Source organism: Sus scrofa, chromosome 15, assembly GCF_054392235.1.
Source record: "Sus scrofa isolate SSC_HxYL_T2T_F1_AM1 chromosome 15, Sscrofa_HxYL_maternal_Yorkshire_Landrace_v2.0, whole genome shotgun sequence".
NCBI lineage: Eukaryota > Metazoa > Chordata > Mammalia > Artiodactyla > Suidae > Sus > Sus scrofa.
Genome location: NC_139397.1, coordinates 62,581,198 through 62,603,234, shown reverse-complemented (window position 1 = coordinate 62,603,234; position 22,037 = coordinate 62,581,198). Strand labels below are relative to the sequence as shown.

The window sequence follows — 22,037 nt, the reverse complement described above, 5'->3', positions numbered from 1 at the left end:
AACCCACTGAGCGAGCCCAGGGATAGAATTCACAACCTCATGGTTCCTCTTCGGATTCATTTCCCCTGTGCCACAAGGGGAGCTCGAGGGAACTCCGGACACTCCTCTTTCTTTCTTTCTTCTCTCTCTCTCCTTCCTTCCTCCTTCCCTCCCTCCTTCCTTTCTTCCTTCCTTCCTCCATCCTTTCTTTCTTTCCTGCCACCCAGCATGTGGAAGTTCCCAGGCAAGGGATGGAACCGGTACCACAACAGTGACCTGAGTCACTGCTACGGTGACAATGCCTGACCCTTAACCACTTCTGCCAAAAGGGAATTCCCTGGATTTCTCTTTTAAACTTTTCTCTCTCTACTCTTCCCGGATGTGGCCACCACAGGTTTTTTTGTCCTCCACTTGAATATTCCTTCGTTTGTTCCTGCGTTCATTTAAAGAGCTCCTGCCAGGGGAGTTCAAGTGAGTTCAGGCGAGTTCCCGTCGTGGCACAGTGGTTAACGAATCTGACTAGGAACCATGAGGTTGAGGGTTCGATCCCTGGCCTTGCTCAGTGGGTTAAGGATCCGGCGCTGCCGTGAGCTGTGGTGTAGGTTGTAGACGCAGCTCGGATCTCGCGTTGCTATGGCTGTGGTGTAGGCCGGTGGCTACAGCTCCGATTAGACCCCTAGCCTGGGAACCTCCATGTGCCGCGGGAGCGGCCCAAGAAAATGGCAAAAAGATTAAAAAAATAAATAATAAATAATAATAAAGAGCTCCTGCCAAACTTCGGGCAGCGTGGGGGTCAGGATCCACTGACCCAACTCAAAGGGCTGCAAATAACCTTCTTTGACCAATATTTCCCCACCACCACCGACGTCCACTCCCTCCCAGCCTCCTCGCTCCGGGTTTAGCCCTCATCACCCAGCTTGATGTTTTGTCCCCAGATCCTAATTCTACATTTCTTCCACGACTGCCACATCGTGAATGTTCAATAAATTGATGAATGACCAACCAATCCTCGCTTTCTCATCTGAGGAAATAGAGCACGGAACACGGAAGGCTTTCGGAGGCAGGGGACCTTCTCGCCTGATGTCCCAGTGTTGCAGCTAGCCTTTCCAGAGTGGGCTGGGTCCGCTGGGACCCCAGCGCAGTCCGAGCTAGAAAGGCATTAACACAGGCAAGCCTCGGAATCTTCCTTCCCATCCACCGGTTCCTGCCCGCGTGGCTCGCGGGGACCCGAAGGGATTAGCGGCGGGGCAGCTAGGAGGCGGAAAGGAATAGGGGAGCGGCGCTAGCAACTACGCTCAGGAGCCCGTCTGTGGGGTGCCCGGGACCCAGCGCGGAAGAGGACTCCCTGTGCCCGCAGCCCCCGGGCGGTGGGCGGGGCGGCAGCGCAGCGGGAACTACAAATCCCAGGGGGTGGCAGCCCAGGCGGCGGAAGGGGCGGTCTCGGGCGGGGCGGGCCCGAGCGAGGCAGAGCGAGGCCAGAGGGGCGCCAGGGCCACGCTCTGGGTCCGGGCTCCTCGCGCGGGAGACCATGTCCAGCGGCAGCAGCTGCAGCCAGACCCCAAGCCGGGCAATCCCCACCACTCGCCGGGTGGTCCTCGGCGATGGCGTGCAGCTGCCGCCCGGGGACTACAGCACCACTCCCGGCGGCACGCTCTTCAGCACCACCCCAGGAGGTAGGCGCGGGCCCGGGGGCGCCGCTCGGGGTCTCTGGGTGCGGACGCTGGGAAGGACTGACTGGCCAGGGGGAGGGATAGGGAACCTCCAGTTGGACGGGGCGACAGGGCTTCGGGGCGTGGTGACTGGAAAGAACGGATAAGGGGCACGAGGGTGGCTGTGAGGGGCACGGAGGTGGCCACCTGGAACGACAGGGGGGCGCGGGGGGCGCCTCCCATTGCCTGCCCTAGGGGTGCGTGCTCCAGAGCCGCGGCTGCAAATGCCACCTTATAGCTCCTTCTTTCTGGGAGAGACAGCTGATTCCCCCCGCCAAAAACAAGCGCTCGCTTCCAGGACTGCCATAGGCCGAGGTGTGCTGCCCCTTGTGGGTGTTGGGGGCTGTTCTGAGGCTGAATAGGGTGGGGTCAGGTTGGCCTCCCAACCACGGAGAGGGCTGGCCTGAGGTTTTTAGGGGTCGGGATGGGCGCTCTCTGTTGGGGTGAATGGCTCTTGGCAGAGACCGTTTTCCTTCCCGGGGCACCCCCAGCTTTGGAGCCTCGGCGGCTTCTGGAACAAATTGCCCTTTTAGGCTTGAGGATCTCCGCGAAGGAACCCGGGGCCGCGGGCAACGCTGTGCAGAAAAACACGTTCTTCTCTCCGGGGGGGAGGGGGGCCGTGTGACCTCCCAGAGAGTTGATGAGGAAGAGGAAGCTGAGCTGGCGCGGGGCGGGGGCAGCCTTGGGCTGCGCTCGGGAGCCTGGCATTCCCTGCCAGCTCCGGAGCCCTGGCGTATGGGCGCTGATGAAACCTGCCGGCGCGTTTGCATGATGAAATCCTCGTGGCTCACCACTTCTCTTTCGTTCTCGCACTGCGCTCACCCGTTTCTGCCCTTCTTCCCTCCCCTACACCCGCTTCCACCGCTGCTTCCCAAACTACTCGAAAAACTCCACCGATCCTGGCGCTTCGCTGAGAAACACGGGTGCGGGCGGCCGCGGGCGGAGCTGCAGCCTAGCCGCCTGCCAGCGTCGGGGCCACATGCTTATTTTCTCAAGCAGCTGTCCCACCACCAGCGAGCGCAGCCAGATCCGAGCCCTGGGCTGTTTGATCCAAAACACACAACGTTAGAACTTTTAAGGATCTTAGATGTTCTTGTGCAACCGAGCTGCCTTATAGGCCAGAACTGGCACCCAGGCCCCAATTTGGAAAAACGTGTCCACTGTCCCATGTCATACCATTTTCCCACATTGAACAAGAAATAGCAGCCAAGCATAGAGGGGAGAAATTCTGTCTCGTCTATTAAAAATGATTCAAGGACAAATGCCCAGCGATCCTATTTGCCACTCTTGACTCAAATTGTCTGTCCAAGCTAGACCTTATGTAGTCTGTGCTGTTCTGCTTTTTCTGTGTCTCTTGGGACCTATTTGGACAATTTGGGGGCTCCTTCAAGTGAGAGTGTGAACCCCTGCTTGATCTGTTCAGGGTGGGCACTCAGGCAGGCCTGATGGCTCAGGTAGCCCTGTTTTGTACCTTTGTTGCTAGGTGGGGGTGGATCAAATTGGGACCAATAGCCAGGGGTGCTGTTTACAGGGAACTCCCACCCACTTCTCACTTTGGACTGGGGAATGGGAGTTGGGGGCAGACCTCAGCCACCCTCCCTCCTTTTGAAGATCTCTGGTTGAGAAAGAGGGAAAGGCGCTTCTGCATCGGTAGCTTCATTTTGGCAGCCAACTGGAAGGAAGCCAGCAGTGCCCGGAGCCTGAAGCCAGCTTTTTTCTTGTCTGAGATGTCCAGCTGGGGAGGCACAGCCCATAGTCCATAATCCGGAGAACCCAGGCTTGCCTCTGCCTCAGCCAAAGTGTGGGGTCTAACTCCAAAGCCCACTTCAGCCCACCCCTTTGCCCTGCCCATAGAGGAACTTGACCTCATGAAAAAAGGTCATTCCTACCCCGCTTCTGCTTCCATCTGGGGTGCTGTTTCTCAGTCTTCAATGTGCATGTGAATGACCTGGGGCCTCATTTCATAGCAGATTCTGATTCTTCAGTTGAGGGGGTAAGGCCTGAGATCCAGCATTTCTAACTAGCTCCCAGCCATTGGTGTAAGTACCAAGCTCTGAGTACTCAGGAGTGAGTGACGAATATGACAACCCTCACCCTTTCAGACCTCTGGGGTTTGACACAAAGTGATGCTTCTATTCAGGTAAATTCTTGAGGTTGGACTTAGCATTCTTCTTTACAGAAGGGTCTGCAGATCCAGGTTTTTGACAGAGGGTGGGGGTGTGTCAAGAGCTTTTTGGAGGAGTTCCTTGGTGGCTCAGCATGTTAAGGATCCAGCATTGTCACTGCTGTGGCTCAGGTCACTGCTGTGGCTTGGCTTCAATCCCTAGCCCGGAAACTTCTGCAAAGAAAAGGCCAAAAAAAAAGCTTTTGGAGTGAGTGTCCACTGGTCACTCTTACTAGAAAGGGCACTGCAGTGTTTGTCCCTAGAGGAAAAGGAGAGCAAATTATTTGAACCATCTCCATTCCTCTGAGTTCAGTTTGCTTTTCATGGTCATTTACCCTCCCTAGGCTGAGCCCCTGATCTGAAGTTAGGTGGTCTGGAGAACTTGAGAGAAAGTGACCTAAGGGAGTGTCACAGGTGAATATTTGAGTCTGTGGGGTCTTAAAAATCTCCAGTAACACCATAAACCAGCAGAACCTTTGAGTGGGTCAGAAATTTTCCTCCACCCTTCCCCCACCAACTACCATGTTCCCAGTCTCTTACTGGGCATTCGACCCCAAGGCTACCGGGGTTGTTGTTTGGGTCATACCTAAGCCCCGTACCTGGCTAAGGTTAATCAGAGGTAAGCAGGTAGGATTACAGGTGTCCCTAGCACCCTGTTCAGTTAGACAAATAGAGCCTGTGCCCAGGAAGCTTACCTGAGGCAGCTCCCAGGTCTGGCTGCTGTACAGACAGTGCCGGGAAGAGGGGGAGGTGGACTGGGCACTGAAGCCAGCATCCCTGTGCCTTAGTCACATTGTCTCTATGTTATAGGTTAACATAACTTGACATGAAGGCAGTGAGGGAAGTATAATGGGCCTTTTTCTATATTGACCTGAGCTTCCTTTTAAAGTGTTTAGAACATTCCACACTGTGTGCCTTAAGGGCTTTGGCCGGACTCTGATGTAGAGCATCCCAAACCCCGCTGATGCCCATGAGCCTCCCTCGGGTTTTTGGGGGGTTTTTTTGTTTTTGCTTTTGGCGGTTGCTGTTGTTTTGGCTGCAAAACTTGGCAGGTAAAATTTCATGGGCCTTGGAGTTCCTGTTGTGACTCAGTAGGTTAAAAACCCAATATAGTGTCTGTGAGGATGTGGGTTCAATCCCTGGCCTTGCTCAATGGGTCAAGGATCCAGTGTTGCTGCGGCTGTGGTGTAGGCTGGGTCCGATTCAGCTTCTAGCCTGGGAACCTCCACATGCCATATGTGCAGCTGTAAAAAGAAAAATAAGTAAAAAATTTAAACATGTTTTAAGAATTAAAAAGTGGGGGAGAATCCCACAACAGTATGTATTTAAGAAAAAAAAAAAGTTCCCGGGCTGGGGACTGAACCCAAGCCACAGCAGTGACAACACCGGATCCTTAGCAACTAGGCCACCAGAGAACTCCCAAGCCTCCCTGTTTTTAAAGGCTTTTTTGGCAGTCTGTCCTCGAGGGCTTGGGTTGCAAGTGAGAAAGATGAAGACACCTGAAATAGAACGATAAACCTCAGAGTTGTATCTGTAGACCAAAGCAATTAGGCAGACCCCTGCCCCCCACCCCCTCCCTGTAGAACTTGTACGACACTCAAGTGGGAACAGTACACTCCACGTAGTCAGCCTGGTAGGCCTTAACATTCTAACAGTGCACACACAGCTGTTGAACTGCCTTCAGAGCCTTACATATTTTTTTCAATATCCTTAAAGGTGGCATGGCCTCATTTTTTATTTTTAAATTATTTTTAGCTGTGCCTGTGGCGAGGGATCCAACCCACGCCACAGCAGCAACCAGAGCCACTGCAGTGACAATGCTGGATCCTTAACCCACTACACCACAAGGGAACTTCAGGGTCTCATTAGTTGAAGAAGGATGTTGACCCCTTTTTTTTTTCCTGAAAGAGCCAAAATGTCCTTCATTACCAAATTCAATGAAAGGGCCTGCAGGATGGTACCATATTGGTCTGTTGGTTTAAAATACTGAGGCGTTTTCTTGTGTGAATCTTTATTTGATCTCGTTCCAGAAGTTAGGAAAACTCCTGTTAGGAAAGGGCAGCATTATTGAAAAAAGGATTGCTTCCCAAGGTGAAGTGAAAGAAGAATGTTCCTTTGTAAGCACAGATTCTTGCCAGTTCAAACAAAGGAAAAACTTGTTACTTTTTAGTCCTACTGAGATCCATGCCAGTGTTCTTCCTCCTCATGATTCATAACAGTGAATCACGTGTATTTGTTTGTTGTTTGTTCCCTGGGTTAGACAGGAAGTTCTTGCAGAGCTGTCTTACTCATCTTTGCAGTGCCACGTCTGGTGTTGAGAAGGTGAGGGTTGAAAAGATTGCTGGAATGAAGGCATTCTCTGAGTAACCTAGCTTCTCTACCATCAGGTCTGAGCTAGCTTAGTATAATGTTTAAATTTTCTCTTCTGTCTTTTCAGTTACAGGGTGTAATTATTTATCTTAGAATGTCCCAGGGGCAGAAACAACTTTTCCGCTTATCCCAGTATTACCAATAACAGTATCCTGATATTACTTTTCCCAATTTTTATGGGGCAGAAATTGGAAGTGATATTTTACACTGAACAGGTAAATATTGGGGCCAGGATCTCCGATACTGGGATTGATGCTCTTTATTTACTGGTTTGCAGCCAGTGTCACTGACCAGGTAGGAATAGGTGACATCTGCCCCTGGCATTTGGATGCCCAGGACATGGGCCTTGTAATCCACTACCTATGCTCATAAAGGTTCACAGGGAGAGCTCAGATACCAGGCCTAGAGATACTTGACTTGATGCGAATGGCTGTGAGAATGCTGTATCTATTAGCTATTGCTGTGTAACAAGGCATTCCCAGACTTAGGAACTTCAACAACAGCAATCTGTTATTTCTCTTCATTCTTTGGGCCGGTTGGGCATTCCTTGAACTTCTTACCTGAGTCCACTCATCTGGCTGCACATAGTTGGCAGCTGGGTTGTCCTGGGCTAGAAGGTCCAAGATGACCTTATCTACCTGTCTGGGCATTGCTGGGGACAGCCAAAAGGTTGGGCTCTCAATCTGTCCTTATGGTCTCAAATCATAGAGAATGAGCTTATTTACATGGCGGTTTTCAAGGCCTCAGCTTGGAAGTCATATAATGTCATTTAACAGTATTCTATTGGTCAAAGTAAGGTGTAAGCCTTGCTCAGCTTCAAGGAAAAGGGGAAATAACTCATTTGAATGAGAGAAGCCACACATGCAAACAGGGGTGGGAGGATTTATGGGGGCCACATTTCCAGACCAGGTTCCACAAGGGCCAAGCCTCAAACAATAGCCCTTTGAGGAGTTCCCGCTGTGGTGCATTGGGATCAGTGTTGTCTCTGGAGCACCAGGATGTGGGTTCCATTCCCCGCCCAGCACAGTGGGTTAAGGACCTGGCGATGCGCAGCTGCAGCATAGGTCACAACTGCGGCTTGGATCTGATCCATGGCCTGGGAACTCCATATGCCACAAAGTGGCCAAAAAAAGAAAAAGAAAAAAAACAGTTCTTTGAGGGGAATTTCCGGTCTGCCCAGCTATGTGGCCAGCAAAGCCAGGGCCAGGTGTAGAAGCCGACAGGAATCAAGCCTGTGAATGGGCTGCTGGTTTATGAACAGAAGACACCTTCTGGAAAACATTGCATCATAGATTCCATGCCCTGTTTTCAAGGCCTTATGTCCAGCTCCACAAAGCAAACCATACAAGTGGCTGTGGCCCCGGGCCACTGGGCCATACATTTGCTTTATGTCATGCCTCCTCTGCCCAGCCTACCTCCACTTTCCCCTTCAAGTGGTCAGGCTTTGGGTACACCCTTCAGAGGAGCCTGTGCTTGCCCCACCCTGCCCAGCACTCCTCTTTGAACATCTTTGATTTTCTGGAGTACTGGCCATAGGATGAGGTCAAGTTTCTGAGCACGGGGGTCCAGCAGTGGGTAGTGGGGAGAATACCAGTAGCTGCAAGTGGGTGGGCTCACACTAGGGCATGGCCACGGAGGTGCAGGATCTCATTGCTTATCCACTCCAAATGCAATAGTTCACATACAGCCCCTTTTAACATAATGGTCTCTTTAAAAGACTTTATCTCCAAATATAGTCACCCTGAGGTACTGGGGGATGGGACTTCAGCATGTGTATTGGCGGGGCCTGCACTTCACTTGGAAAAACAGGGCCCCTCCCCTTTCCAGCCACAGAGCTTGGTGCTGTAACTGGGGACATTCAGAAGGGCACTCCCTCGTGGTAATGAATTTCGGGGGCACCCACACCTTGCTCTGTACAGGTGCACAGGGAATGGGAGGAGCCTGGCCAGCCCTGGAATAATTCATTCAGCTATTTTGTTCTGACCATCTCTCTAAAAGCCTAATTGTCCTCCTACTTAATTTTCTTTTTCTTTTTCTTTTTTTTTTTGCTATTTCTTGGGCCGCTCCAGCGGCATATGGAGGTTCCCAGGCTAGGAGTCTAATTGGAGCTGTAGCCACTGGCCTACGCCAGGGCCACAGCAACGCAGGATCCGAGCCTCATCTGCAACCTACACCACAGCTCACGGCAACGCCGGATCGTTAACCCACTGAGCAAGGGCAGGGACCGAGCCCGCAACCTCATGGTTCCTAGTCGAATTCGTTAACCACTGCACCACGACGGGAACTCCCTTTTTTTCATTTTTAAGGGGCCAATTCGCAGCACATGGAACTCCCAGGCCAGGGATTAGATCCCAGCCGTAGTCACTACCTAAGCCATGGCTGCTGCAACACCAGATTCTTAACTGACTGTGCCTGGCCGGGGATCGAACCTGCATCCCAGCGCTCCCAAGACACTGCCGATCCCTTTCTTAATTTTCAAATAAACCGGCCTCTTCCCCCATGGGGCCTGAAGGGAGGGACCAGCTAGAAGGCCCCTTGCCACTTGCTGATGTTCCCATTGTTACTCTAGGTCGTTGCTAAGACTCCTGGCCCCTGAGCAACAGTTCAGATCTTGGCTCTCTTGGAAGAGCTGGTGGGTCCAGGGATGAAGGAAAGTCTCAGAGCAAGCGAGCTCTGCTTTTCTCACCAGTTCCTCTCCCTGGCAAGTCAGCCCTGCTTGCTAAACAGATTGCCCAGCGAGGAGAAGCCGCTCAGGCACCTGTGGTCCCTGCCTGGGGCCTGGGGTTGGGGGTGAGGAGGCTGTGTCTCTGCCTCTGGAGGATGAGAGGTGATGAGAGCTGGGTCCAGCGTGTGCTCACAGGCTGCAGGCTTGCGTTCGAGCACAGGCATGCGGGAGCCTGCCCCTGTTGGGAAACACTCCCTGGAAGGGGAACAGCAGTTCTAGGAATTCTGGCCTTGTCCTCTCATCAGCCTCATGTCCCCGGCTCTGGGCAGGAGGGCTCCTGCCAGGGGAGGCCCAGGGGAAAGCTAGGGACCAGCTCAGTTTACAGGAGCCACATCCAGCAGCCTGTGGGACTCGAGGGTGGGGCCTGCAGAGAGATGGAGGAGGAATCTAGAGGGCCTCCCTCTCAGGGAACATCCTGTTCCTGCCAGGAATGGGCAGGAGTCTGAAGACCCCTGGGGTTTCTGCAGTGGCCCCGGGTTAGTGATTAGGGCTGGAGGCAAGGTGGGTTAGCTCTGCCTCTGGGTGTCTGTGAGGGGCCAGTCTTTTATTTTATTCTATTTTATTTTATTTTATTTTATTTATTTATTTATTTTTTTTGCCCATGCCCATTGCATGCAGAAGTTCCTGTGCCAGGGATTGAACAAGCAGTGACAATGCCAGATCCTTAACCACTAGGTCACCAGGGAACTCTATAGCCTTTCAGAGCCTCAGTCTCCTGTCTGTTAGTTGAGGATCATGTGTCTCTATTGTGGGGGCTGAGAGGGGCACACAGACCTGGCAGGTCAGGCCATGGGTGCAGTGCCTGGCCCCCAGGTAGCAGGACTGATGTGGTGATGTGATGGTCACCACGCTCCTGTGAGGTGTCGATCTTACCGGGACCCTCCTCTCAGAGCTGAGGGATGAAGCCGCAGCTCCTGTTTGAGAACTGGCACAGGGTGCACCCAGGTTGGTGCCTAGAACTTCCCGCCTCCCAGCCCCAGGCCAGTTACACCACTCAGCACCTGCCCACAGGGAGGTCCTAAAAATAAAAGATTCTGAATCCGAGCTGGACCAGACCCTGGAGATCACCTCTAAAGCCTGGTGCGGGGTTGGTGCTTTAAAAATAGTTTGAATGAGCCCAGAATAAACCGTTGTTTACAGGTAAGGAAACCAGACCCTGGGGGAATGTCTGCCTTGCTTCATACATTCAGGCAGCATTTTTGTTTGTTCGTTTGTTTGCCTTCCATAACTGAAGCCACAGTGGTTGTGGTAATAGCTTGGATTTGTTTAGGGCTTTCCTTGTCAGCCACTGTGCTAGCCCACACAGTGACCCTGTGACGTAAACTGTCATCATCACCATGGACCCCATTCTACAGAAGAAGAAATTGAGGCACAGAGACAGGGAGTAACAACACCCAGGGTGGTTAGAGCCAGCAAGTGGGAGAACTGGGTCTCTAATGTCCAGGTGTAGGAAGAGCAGCACATATTTATCTCCCTGCTCATGTGGTCCCCACCTTCTCTCTGCATAGCTGGAAACTGGCAGCCAGCTGGATTTATATTGTCCTGGCGTCAATATGGTGATACATTTAAATGGGCTTTCTGTTAGAAGACAGCCTTGGTTATACTCAATCTTGAATTCTTCCCTAGCACCTGTCTGTCCTTCTCTTCTCCCTCCACCCTGCAAGGTGGCAGGTTCTGGATTGCCCTGTTCTGCACCTGCAGAATCTCCTGTCTGTGTCATCCATGGGCCATCCCCAACTTGGGGGCAGTGCAGAACTGGGGTGACAAGGCTCCTTTTCTGGCTCAGGGGTTCAGGGGCAGGGGGCTTGGATTCTCTGTCACCAGCAGTTCACACAGGATAGCTCTCCTCTCTCCTTATCCCTCCGTAGTCCTCACCTATGCCTCTGTTTTTAGACTCCACACACTGGACTGTAATTGTTCATTTCTAGGTCTTTCTCCTCTAAGTGCGTGTCTCAGATCAGGGAGCTGATATTGTGTCCGTTACATTCCTGAAGCTGCTTTTCTAACAAACATAAAGCAAACATAAAGGAGCTACAGAAACACTCATTTTTTTCCTGTTCCCTTTTGGGCTTCATGTTGAGACAATGCTGTGTAAATGTGCAGTTGACTCTGATTTGAAAATCTGAAAATCAGTCCATTTTTGTTATAAACTTTTTTTTTATAATTAGCATGGTGTGATTTAGAGGGGTTCAGGGAGTGACTACACAGCACCGCACACCTACTCCAGGGCATGGGATTGAGCAATTGTGGGTGCAAAGGTTAACACCTGTCCCTGGGCTGTGGTGGACCCCATCCTCGAATATAGTTCAGGTGTTAAAGTCTAGCGTGGACAGAACTGATGCACACAGCCCAGAGATGTGCTGACGGGGTGACCTTACCATTCCACTCCCCAGCCCAGCAAAGAGCCCCTGGGCTTTCAGGGGTAGGGGTGGGAAGTCTCCCTTGTTCCAGCCACACCATTTTTTTTAAATTGTCTATTGAAGTATAGTTGATTTATAATATTGTGTTAGTTTCAGGTGTACAACAATGTGATTCAGTTATATATATTTTTCAGATTAATTTCCACTACGGGTTATTGTAAGATATTGAATATAGTTCCCTGGACTTTATAGTAAATCCCTGTTGCTTAACTCCTTTATGTAAAGTAGTTTGTATCTGTTAATCCCATACTCCTAATTTATCCCTCCCCTTTTCGCCTTTGGCATCCATAAGTTTGTTTTCGTCTTTTTTTCATAAGTTTGTTTTGTATTTCTGTTTTGTATATAGATTCATTTGTGTTGTTTTTTAGATTCCATGTATAAGCGATATCATATAATATTTGTCTTTCACTGCCTGACTTACTTCACTTAGTATGATAATCTCTAGGTCCATCCATGTTGCTGCAAATGGCGTTTCATTCTTTCTTATGGCTGAGTTATATTCCTGTGTGTGTGTGTGTGTCTGTGTGTATCACATCTCCTTAAACCAATTTTCTGGTGCATGTCTTAGCTACTGTAAATGTATCCTTTTTTTTTTCTTTTTCTTTTTTGGCCTTACCTGGGTCATATGGGACTTTCCCAGGCCAGGGACTGAACCTGTGCCCCTCAGAGGGATCCTTAACTGTCTGTACCACAGCAGGAACTCCAAAAGTATCTTTTTGTTGTTGTTGTTGTTTTTGTCTTTCTGCCTTTTCTAGGGCCGCTCCCACGGCATATGGAGGTTCCCAGGCTAGGGGTCTAATCAGAGCTGTAGCCACCGGCCTACGCCACAGCCACAATGCTGGATCCAAGCCACGTCTGTGACCTACACCACAGCTCACGGCAATGCCACATTGTTAACCTAGTCGGATTCGTTAACCACTGAGCCATGACAGGAGCTCCCCAAAGTATCTTTTTGAATTACAGTTTTCATCTTTTCTGAATATATGCCCAAAAGGGGAGCCAAAGCAATTTTGACTTACTAGGAAGGAGATTCTAACCCTATATCCTTATTTGTTTGTTTAATACCCCTATATCCTTATTAGAGCTGTGTAATTGTTTTAAAGCTTTTTAGAATAAAAGACAGGTTTTTGTTTGAATTTTTACCTCATTCCTCGCCCCCAGGTAACCAAACACAAAGTAGATACAGTTCTATGACTATATCTCAAACAATATATTGTGGGCAATGTATATGTTTCTTTTCTTTTTTTTTTTTTCTTTTTAGGGCTGCATCCTATGGAGGTTCCCAGGTTAGAGGTCCAGTCGGAGGGGCAGCTGCCGGCCTACGCCACAGCCGCAGCAACACAAGATCTGAGCCACCTCTGTGACCTACACCACAGCTCATGGCAACACCAGATCCTTGACCCACTGAGCGGGGCCAGGGATGGAACCTGAGTCCTCATGGATACTAGTTGGGTTCCTTTCTAGTGAGCCACAATGGGAACTCCTCTTTTTCTCTTTTAAGTGTAATTAGGGATTTTTTTTTTTTAAAGAAATGTTGGGGACCACTTCTGTGTATGTACCCCAAAGAATTGAAAGGAGAGTCTCAAAATATTTGCACACCCATGTTCACCGCAGTATTATTCACAAGAGCCAAAAGGTGAAAGAGACCCACATGTCCATGGATACATAAAATGTGATCTATCCATACAGTGGAATATTTTTCAGCCTTAAATAGGAAGGAAGTTCCCACACATGGTCCAACCACGTAGATGAACCTTGAGGACATTATGCTAAATTATGCAAGCCAGTTTACAAAAAGACAAATACTATATGTTTCCACTTATGTGAGAGACCTAGCACAGTCCAGCAGGAAGTAGAAAAAGGTGGTTGCCAGGGTCTGGCAGTGTGTGTGTTTGCGGGGGTGATGGCGGTTGGAGTTGTTTCATGAATAGTTTCAGTTTTGCAAGATGAAAACAGTCTTGGAGAAGGGTTGTACAACAATGTGGATATACTTAATACTACTCAACTGTCCTTTTAAAAATAGTTCAGGAGTTCCCATTGTGGCTTAGCGGTAATGAACCCAAATAGTATCTATGAGGATGTGGGTTCGATCCCTGGCCTCATTCAGTGGGTCAAGGATCCAGCAATGCCGTGAGCCGTGGTGTAGGTGACAGATGCGGCTCAGATCCCGAGTTGCTGTGGCTGTGGCGGAGGCTGGCAGCTGCAGCTCCAATTTGACCCCTAACCAGGGAACTTTCATATGCTGCAGGTGCAGCTGTAAAAAGAAAAGGAAGGAGTTCCCGTCGTGGCGCAGTGGTTAATGAATCCGACTAGGAACCATGAGGTTGTGGGTTCGATCCCTGGCCTTGCTCAGTGGGTTAAGGATCTGGTGTTGCCGTGAGCTGTGGTGTAGGTCATAGGTGTGGCTCGGATCCCACGTTGCTGTGGCTCTGGCGTAGGCTGGCAGCTACAGCTCTGATTAGACCCCTAGCCTGGGAACCTCCATATGCCTTAGGAGTGGCCCAAGAAATGGCAAAAAGACAAAAAAAAAAAAAAAAAAAAGGGAAAGGAAAAAAGGTCACTGGGGGAGTTCTTGCTGTGGCACAGTGGGTTAAGAATCCAAATGCAGCATATCTGGTCACCGTAGAGGTGCAGGTTTGTTTCCCAGCTTGGGAACTTCCATATGCTGCTGTGTGGCCATTTAAAAAAAAAAATTCCCTAGAGATCAGTGACCTTTAAAAGAACCTCAGAGCCAGAAGCTACTGACCTCCAAGTTCTTTATTTTATTTTTATTTTTATTTTAGGGCTACACCTGCAGCATATCGAAGTTCCCAGGCTAGGGGTCCAATTGGATCTGTAGCTACCGGTCTACGCCACAGCCATAGCAATGCTAGATCTGAGCTGTGTCTGCGACCTACACCACAGCTCACGGCAACACAGGATCCTCAGCCCACTGAGTGAGGCCAGGGATCCAACCTGCATCCTCATGGATGCTAGTCAGATTCCTTTCTGCTGAGCCATTATGGGAACTCCCCAAGTTCTTTTTTGAGATGACTGAATCTCCAGCTCTTAGGTTCAACTTTGATGGGATTGGTTCCCTACTGTGGAGTGAACAAACCAACCAAAAAGCTGAGATGGTATTAGGAGCTTGGGATTGGCAGATATAAACTATTGTATGTAAAATAGATAAACAAGGTCCCACTGTAGAGTACAAGGAACTATATTCAATATCCTGTAATAAACCGTAATGGAAAAGATTATGGAAAAGAATATGAAAAAGAATATATATATATATATATATACACACACACACATACACATACATACCTATATAACTGAATCACTATGCTCTACACCAGAAACTAACACAATATTGTAAGTCAACTATACTTCAATTAAAAAAAAAAAATTAGAGGAGTTCCCATCATGGCACAGCAGAAACGAATCCAACTAGGGACCATAAAGTTTTGGGTTCAATCCCTAGCCTCGCTCAGTAGGTTAAGGATCCAGCGTTGCCGTAAGCTGTGGTGTAGGTTGCAGACGCGGCTTGGATGCTCTATTGCTGTTGCTGTGGCTGTGGCATAGGCCCGGCAGCTGCAACTCCAACTCAGCCCCTAGCCTGGGGACTTCCATATGCCACGGATGTGGCCCTAAAAAGAAAACAGACAAAAAAATCAACTATTTTTTTTAAAAAGCCAAGGTGGAGGAAGGCAAGGAGATAAGGAGGTAAGGTGCCAGGTCTTCAGGACTAAGAAACAGAAATATAGTTCCATCTCTGAAGCCAGGACATCCTCCCTCACGGAGAGGGCACTGTTGTTCTCCATTTGTAGGCCACAGGGGCTCACGGGTGCATAGCCTTTCATGTTACAGGTAAGGAAATTATGTGTTACAGGTGAGGCCAGGACAGGGGAGAGGCAGACACAAGGCGAGGTGAACAGGGTCACCTGGCTGGATGGTAGCAGAGCCTAAAGTACAGCTCCAGTTCGGTGTCCTTTGCTGTCCACTCCTCTCGCTAAGGAATGTGAGCTCTGAACTTTAACCCTCCTGGTGATGAAGAGCGGGGCTGTCATCCTCAGCATTATAGCCTCTCAGACAAGGAGAGCAAGACTGAGTGGCTGCCCAGAGAGGCTGGAGTCTGACTGGGCCAATACGAACCAGTAGGCAAAGTTCGTCCTTGGGCATCTGTCACTGTCCATCTCAAGCCCTCTGCACTGGGAGCCCAGTCTTATTAACTCACACTGGAGCTCAGAGATGCAGACTGGTCCCTCTTCTCTCTGGGGTTAAGATGGGGAAATGCATCTCAGCTGTTGGAATGTCACTCATCATATCCCTGAGAGAGGGAGATGTTCCCAGCCTATTGGCCGGGAAGGGCATCTTGAAGTCCTGGGTTCCAAATTGGGGCCAGGGAGTTCCCGCTGTGGCACAGTGGACTAAGAATCCCACTGCAACCAAGAGTGAACACTAATTAAAAACGATTGATTTCAGATGAAAAAAGAAGAAAAAAAAGAAACCCACTGCAGAGGCTTGGGTTGCTGAGGAGGCCTGGGTTGGATCCTGGCCAGGCTCAGTGGGTTCAAGGATCCAGCGTTGCCACAGTTGCGGCTGAGATTCAGTCACTGACCTGAGAACTTCCATGTGCCATAGATGCGGCCATAACAATAAAAATAAATTTAAAAAATGGAGTTCCCTTTGTGGCTCAGCAGGTTAAGAATCCAACAAGTAACTGTGAAGATGCAGGTTCGATCCCCAGCCTCGCTCAGTGTGTTAAGGAGCTGGCATTGATTGCCACAAACTCGGATCTGGTGTTGCTATGGCTGTGGTGTAGGCTATGACCTTCCCTTTTTTTTTTAATTACTCAATGAATTTTATCACCTTCCCTTTTTAATTAATATTTTTTGTTTGTTTTTGTTTTGCTTTTTAGAGCCGCACCTGCAGCATATGGAGGTTCCCAGGCTAGGGGCCTAATCAGAACTACAACTGCTGGCCACAGCCACAGCAACACCAGATCCGAGCCGCATCTGCGATCTATACCATAGCTCATGGCAATGCCAGATCCTTAACCCACTGAGCAAGGCCAGGGATCGAACCTGCAACCTCATGGTTCCTAGTCAGATTTGTTTCTGCTGCGCCACGACAGGAACTCCTAGTTGTTATTTTTTTTTTTTTTTTTTAGCAATTGAAGTACAATTGAATTTCAATGTTTCAGGTGTACAGCAAAGTGATTCAGTTACACATATCTATATAGATTTTTTTTTTCAGATTCTTGCCCATTATAGTTTCTTACAAGATATTGACTACAGTTCCCTGTGCTATATAGTAGGTCCTTGTTATTTTTTTATCTATAGTAGTATGTGTCTGTTAATCCCAAATTCCTGATTTATCCCTCTCCTCTGAGTTTAGTTTTTAATTATATTTTATTCCAAATAAAGTATTATCGTTTTCAGTTATATCCTATATGTATATATTAAAAGAAAGCCTGAGATCACAACTATATATGGAAAACTAGACTCACTGGCCATAAATAGAACGTAGCTATAAAAAGAAATATAATGACAACAACAAGACAGTTGTAAATTCTAGCTTGATTCCTCTGCCTGCTGAAGGCTGTGAGCCGAGGCCTGCTCTTTGTTGAGGAGGGAGCCATCAACAAATGTTCAGGAGGTGTTAAGTTACTAGGAACATGGTGGTTCTTTAGAGATCATACGGATTAAACAAGGGCTAAACTGCAGTACTCTCCCTCTTCCCTTTTACCAAGTGCCCATCTGCTAGGCTCCTGGGTCCTCTGCTTGAGAAAACACTTTTTTTTTTTTTTTTTCTTTTTAGGGCCACCCCTGTAGCATATGGAAGTTCCCAGGCTAGGGGTTGAATCCGAGCTGCATCTGCAACCTACGCTGTAGCTCAAGGCCATGCCAGATCCATAACCCACTGAGCAAGGCCAGGGATTGAACCCACATCCTCATAGACACTATGTCAGGTTCTTAACTTGCTGAGCCACAATAGGAACTCCAAGAAAACACTCCTTTTTAAGGTGTCTCTCAGGCAGCTGCCCTCACCAGAGTTGTCTTGGGTTAATTTAAGGTTAGTGAATAATTCTGTAAGACATGGTTCTCACCCTAGGGTGACACTTAAGGGACAGTGAACGTTAAAGGAATGCAGTGTGTACCAAGTACAAAGCCTGAAGTGTGGTGACCCATCGGAGCGGATGGGTAAATGGGTGCTGGGCTGAGCAGGGGCATCGAGGGGAAGTGGGCTTAGTAAAGAAAGCCTTTGTAGGACAGGAAAGCCTGAGTGACAGTCTTCTCCACAAAGTCTGGGCAGGAAAATTCTCATTTCTACCAGTTGGCGGAATCAATTTTCTGTTTGCTCCTTTGTAAAATGGAGTTAAAGATTCTAGATATCCCGCAGGGGTCTGTAAGGAGGAAATTGAAAAGTGCATAAAAAAATGCACGTTCTTAGAAGTTCCTATTGTGGCTCAGCAGGTTAAAAACCCGACACAGTGTCTGCGAGGATGTGGGTTTAATCCCTGCCCTCGATCCGGCATTGCCGTGGCTGTGGTGTAGGCCAGCAGCTGCAGCTGTGATTCAACCCCTAGCCTGGGACCTTCCATATGCCCCATATGTGGCCCTAAAAAGAAAAAAAAAAAACACATGGTCTCCACTGTTGGATGTGATGGAGTTATGATAACCCTGAGTGCAGAGTTCAGGAGTCAGTGGGCTTTGAGGAGAGAACACAGCGGATGAAGGATGCAATCAGAATGCCCTTGGGATGGGACCTCAGGGCAGTTTGGTGGCAGCAGAGTCCTGGGCTGCAGCCAAGCATGGAGTAAAAGCCTTACTTCTCTGTCCCTGGGCTTTTTGGGGGGTGGGGCAGGGGGCAGGAAGCCCTGGTTGTGGGAAACACTCTGCTTCTGGGGGGAGGTGCCTTGCTCCAGGGCTGCTGACCTCTGCAGACTCCAGGATCGATGCTTGATGCCAACGAGCTCCAGGAACTCTGTTGGGCTTGGCGCCAGGTTGATATTATGACCAGGGACCTGAATCCCGCCTAACATGCCCCCCTGTATCCCCATGGGTGTCCCTTAGTGAATGTGGATTCGGTTTTTCCAGCACTGTGGGCTGTGGCGCAGTGGTTAACAAATCCAACTAGGAACCATGAGGTTGTAGATTCGATCCCTGGCCTTGCTCAGTGGGTTAAGGATCTGGCGTTGCCATGAGCTATTGTGTGGGTCGAATACGCAGCTCGGATCCCATGTTGCTGTGACTCTGGCGTAGGCCGGTGGCTACAGCTCCGATTAGACCCCTAGCCTGGGAACCTCCGTATGCTGTGGGAGTGGCCCAATAAAATGGCAAAAAGACAAAAAACAAAACAAAACAACAACAGAAATGTGTGGTCTCAGTTCTGGAGGCTGGAAGTCCGAGATCAAGGGGTTGGCAGGGTGGTTCCTTCTGAGGCTGTGAGGAAGAATTTGATCCAGCCTACTCCTCTCCCAACCCCCTGAGCTTCTGATGGTTTGCTTGCAATCCTTGATGTTCCTTAACCCTTGGCTTTTGTAGGAAAACCTGCCACCTGTGCTGCAGCCATACCTCAAAGAAGTAGGAAAAAGAGCAGGTGGGGACTTCGAGATGCTTAACAGTATTCCCACCCCCTTCCAGGTACCAGGATCATCTATGACCGGAAGTTCCTAATGGAGTGTCGGAACTCACCTGTGACCAAAACGCCCCCGAGGGACCTGCCCACCATTCCCGGGGTCACCAGCCCTGTGGGTGATGAGCCCCCCACAGATGCCAGCCAGAACCACCTGCGCAGTAGCCCAGACGACAAGCCGGCGGGGGCGGGCGGTGAGTGCAGGACTTGGCCAGGCTCTCCCTTGGGAAGGAACATGTGTGGTCCCATCCGCTGGGGGGAGTTCAGGGAAAACACTGGCGATCACCCCACCCTCCATGGAGCAGCCCAGAGCCCAGAGGATGGAGGTAGGGATGGAGCATAGAGTTTTCATCCCAACCAGCTTTCCCCATGAAAATGGCCCAGGAACCCAGGAAAGGCCATCATCTGGCAACTCACTAGTGGGGAGCTTGTTTGAAACAAGAGGGGACCACACAGCCACTTTGCTAACCTTTATATAGTTGTCCCTGAAGCATTTCCAGGCGACTGCAACACTTGGAACATACCCACGATGTTCCTGTGCTGGAGGTGACCTATCAAAGGCCCAGTGTCCTCGCCCTCTAGGAAATTACATGTCTGTATCAGAAAGGCTTCTAGGATGCCTTCTGCTAGGGTGTTGTCTGTAGTAGATTCTTGATGAACAGAGGAGAAACAGTGCAACCGGTTTCTTTTGTTTTTTTGTTTTTCCTTTCCTTTTTAGGGCCACACCCACAGCATATGGAAGTTCCCAGGCTAGGGGTTGAATCGGAGCTGTGGCCACTGGCCTGCGCCACAGCCACAGCAACATGGGATCTGAGCCGCATCTGCGACCTATACCACAGCTCACAGCAACGCTGGATCCTTAACCCACTGAGCGAGGCCAGAGCTCAAACCCGAATCCTCCTGGATACTAGTCAATTCTTAACCTGAGCAGCCACAAGGGGAATTCCGCAACCAGTTGTTTCTGCAGGTTTGACACAGTAGCTGGGTCCTTCCTGGTGTTTGTTCTCTCCATCCCCCACCTCCATCCTCCCAAGTCATCAGAGCAGCCACCCTGGCAGAGGTGAACGCAGTCTGTGGCATTGGGACTGGCTGGCCCCGGGCATCTAAGTGCTCCTGCTGCAGGAGGATGCAGCATAAGCACTTGCAGACAACCTGAGTCAGCGGGCAGCCTGCTGACCCTTTATCTGGAAGGCAGTGCACCAAGCCCAGACAGGAAGCAGCTGGGACCTCAGGCTGGGCTGGCCCTGCTGAGAGCAGCAGAAGCCATCTCCCCAGGGCCTGCAGGACATGATTCATATTTACCTTGGGAACCCTACCACCCAAGACAGGCTGGTTGCCTCACCCTCAGACAAGGAGAGCAGGGGGTGGAAGGGCGTGGACTCAGACACACAGGGAGCATGAGGAGGGCAACTGAAGACTGGAAGTTGAGGATGGAGGTTGTCAACACCTGACATTGCTGCATCACTCTCACCTGGTCCGTTGCCCCCACTTGTACTCCCTCTTCCCTCCCAGTTTCTAGAGCTGTTCTGTCCCACAACAAATGGAGGGTGGCCCAGCAGTGCCCCCAGGTGGACCACTCTGACCCCACAATCATGGCCTAGTGTTCCCCACAGTTGCTGGGTTGGGGTTTAGTGGAGGGGGGTGCCAGCATGATTTTCTCTTTTGCTTAACTGGATATAAGAAGCCAAGGGACCAAGAATTCCTGTTGTGGCTCAGGTTAAGAACCCAGCATAGTGTCCGTGAACTGCCCTAAAATGTGATGTGGATACATCATTGCCATGACTGTGATATTGGCTGGCAGTTGCAGCTCAGATTGGACCCCTTGCCTAGGAACTTCCCTATGCCGCAGGTGCAGCCCTAAAAAAAAAGAAAAGAAAAGCAACCCCCTGCAGCATGAATTACTTGGAAATGGTAATGGTGAGAGTTGGGTGAGGGCAGTGAGTGGCTAAATTACCCAAATAACTGCCATACCACAGGGTCAGGCTGGGTCAGGCTGTTCCACACACAGTGGGATATATGCCTGGTAGGTTAGGGTACTGTTTTCTAAACAAGAAGTTGGGACATGTGCTCAAAAGGGTTTTATGTTTAAGGAATATTTGTCTGTGAAGTTGTATATATTTCAAATCACAAGGAACCATTCACACTTATTAAAAATGATACATTTAGAGTTCCCTGGTGGCTCAGTGGGTTAAGGATCTGGCATTGTCACTGCTGTGGCTTGGGTTACTACTGTGGCACAGGTTTGATCCCTGGCCCAGGAACTTCCGCATGCCATGGACACAGCCAATGATAATAATAGTAGTAGTAATAATAATAATGCCTATATGGAATTCAGGGCTGTCACCTCTCCTGCTGGGAGATGTGGTCTTTGCTCTGCCTTTAAGACTTGAGGAAGGGAGCACAGCTGGACATGTATTTCCAGGAATTCCTGGTCCCACCCTTCCTCTGTTCTTGGCAGCCCAAACCTGGCCCCTGCTCTGCTGGTAGGGACAGAAGAATGGGAAGTAGTGCCTTTTCCTGGCCTCTAGAATGTCAGCCCTGCCCAATTCCTTTTGCTCACCTGACCCTCTGTTCCTTCTCTCCCCAGGTGAAGAGTCACAGTTTGAGATGGACATTTAAAGGACCAGCCATGGGATCGAGCAATGCCTCTGGGCCCCAGTGGCCCCTTTTGGGAGAAGGATCCCACCAGCCAGGCCTTATGAAAGTTGCCATCCTGGGCAGGCGTTGGGCGTGGGGTCGGCTGCCCCAGCCCCCTGCTTCCTCACTCAGGGCACCTGCTCCCCCTTCTTCATGAACACCAGCAGATACCTCCATGTGCCTCCACTCCTGCAGGTGCTGTCACCCCAAGAGGAGTGACCTCAGGCACACCCTGCAGCCCAGGGCCAGCTCGTGGACTCGGAGGAGCCCTTCTGAATGGTCCTCTAGCTCTTCCAGCATCCTCCTGGGGGGGGGTGTGCCCACCCCTTCCTTAGGTTGGTGTATGGAAATGCTCCCATCCCTCTCTCTTCCCAAGAAAGGAAATAAAAGCCACCTTTGCCCTAGGGCCAAGA

The 22,037-nt window shown here is 50.0% G+C and overlaps 1 protein-coding gene and 1 long non-coding RNA gene across 3 annotated transcripts in view; one reads left to right on the top strand and one right to left on the bottom strand.

Annotated features, from left to right (window-relative positions):
* Positions 1-22,037, bottom strand: part of LOC146395873 (uncharacterized) — a 979,457-nt gene that overhangs the window by 874,722 nt on the left and 82,698 nt on the right. The window lies entirely within an intron of this gene.
* EIF4EBP1 (eukaryotic translation initiation factor 4E binding protein 1) lies at positions 1,446-21,848 on the top strand. 2 transcript variants are annotated; one of them, NM_001244225.1, is given in 3 exon segments: positions 1,472-1,652; positions 18,996-19,181; positions 21,575-21,848. In NM_001244225.1, coding segments are annotated over 3 exon segments (363 nt in total). In that variant the 5' UTR covers positions 1,472-1,507; the 3' UTR covers positions 21,607-21,848.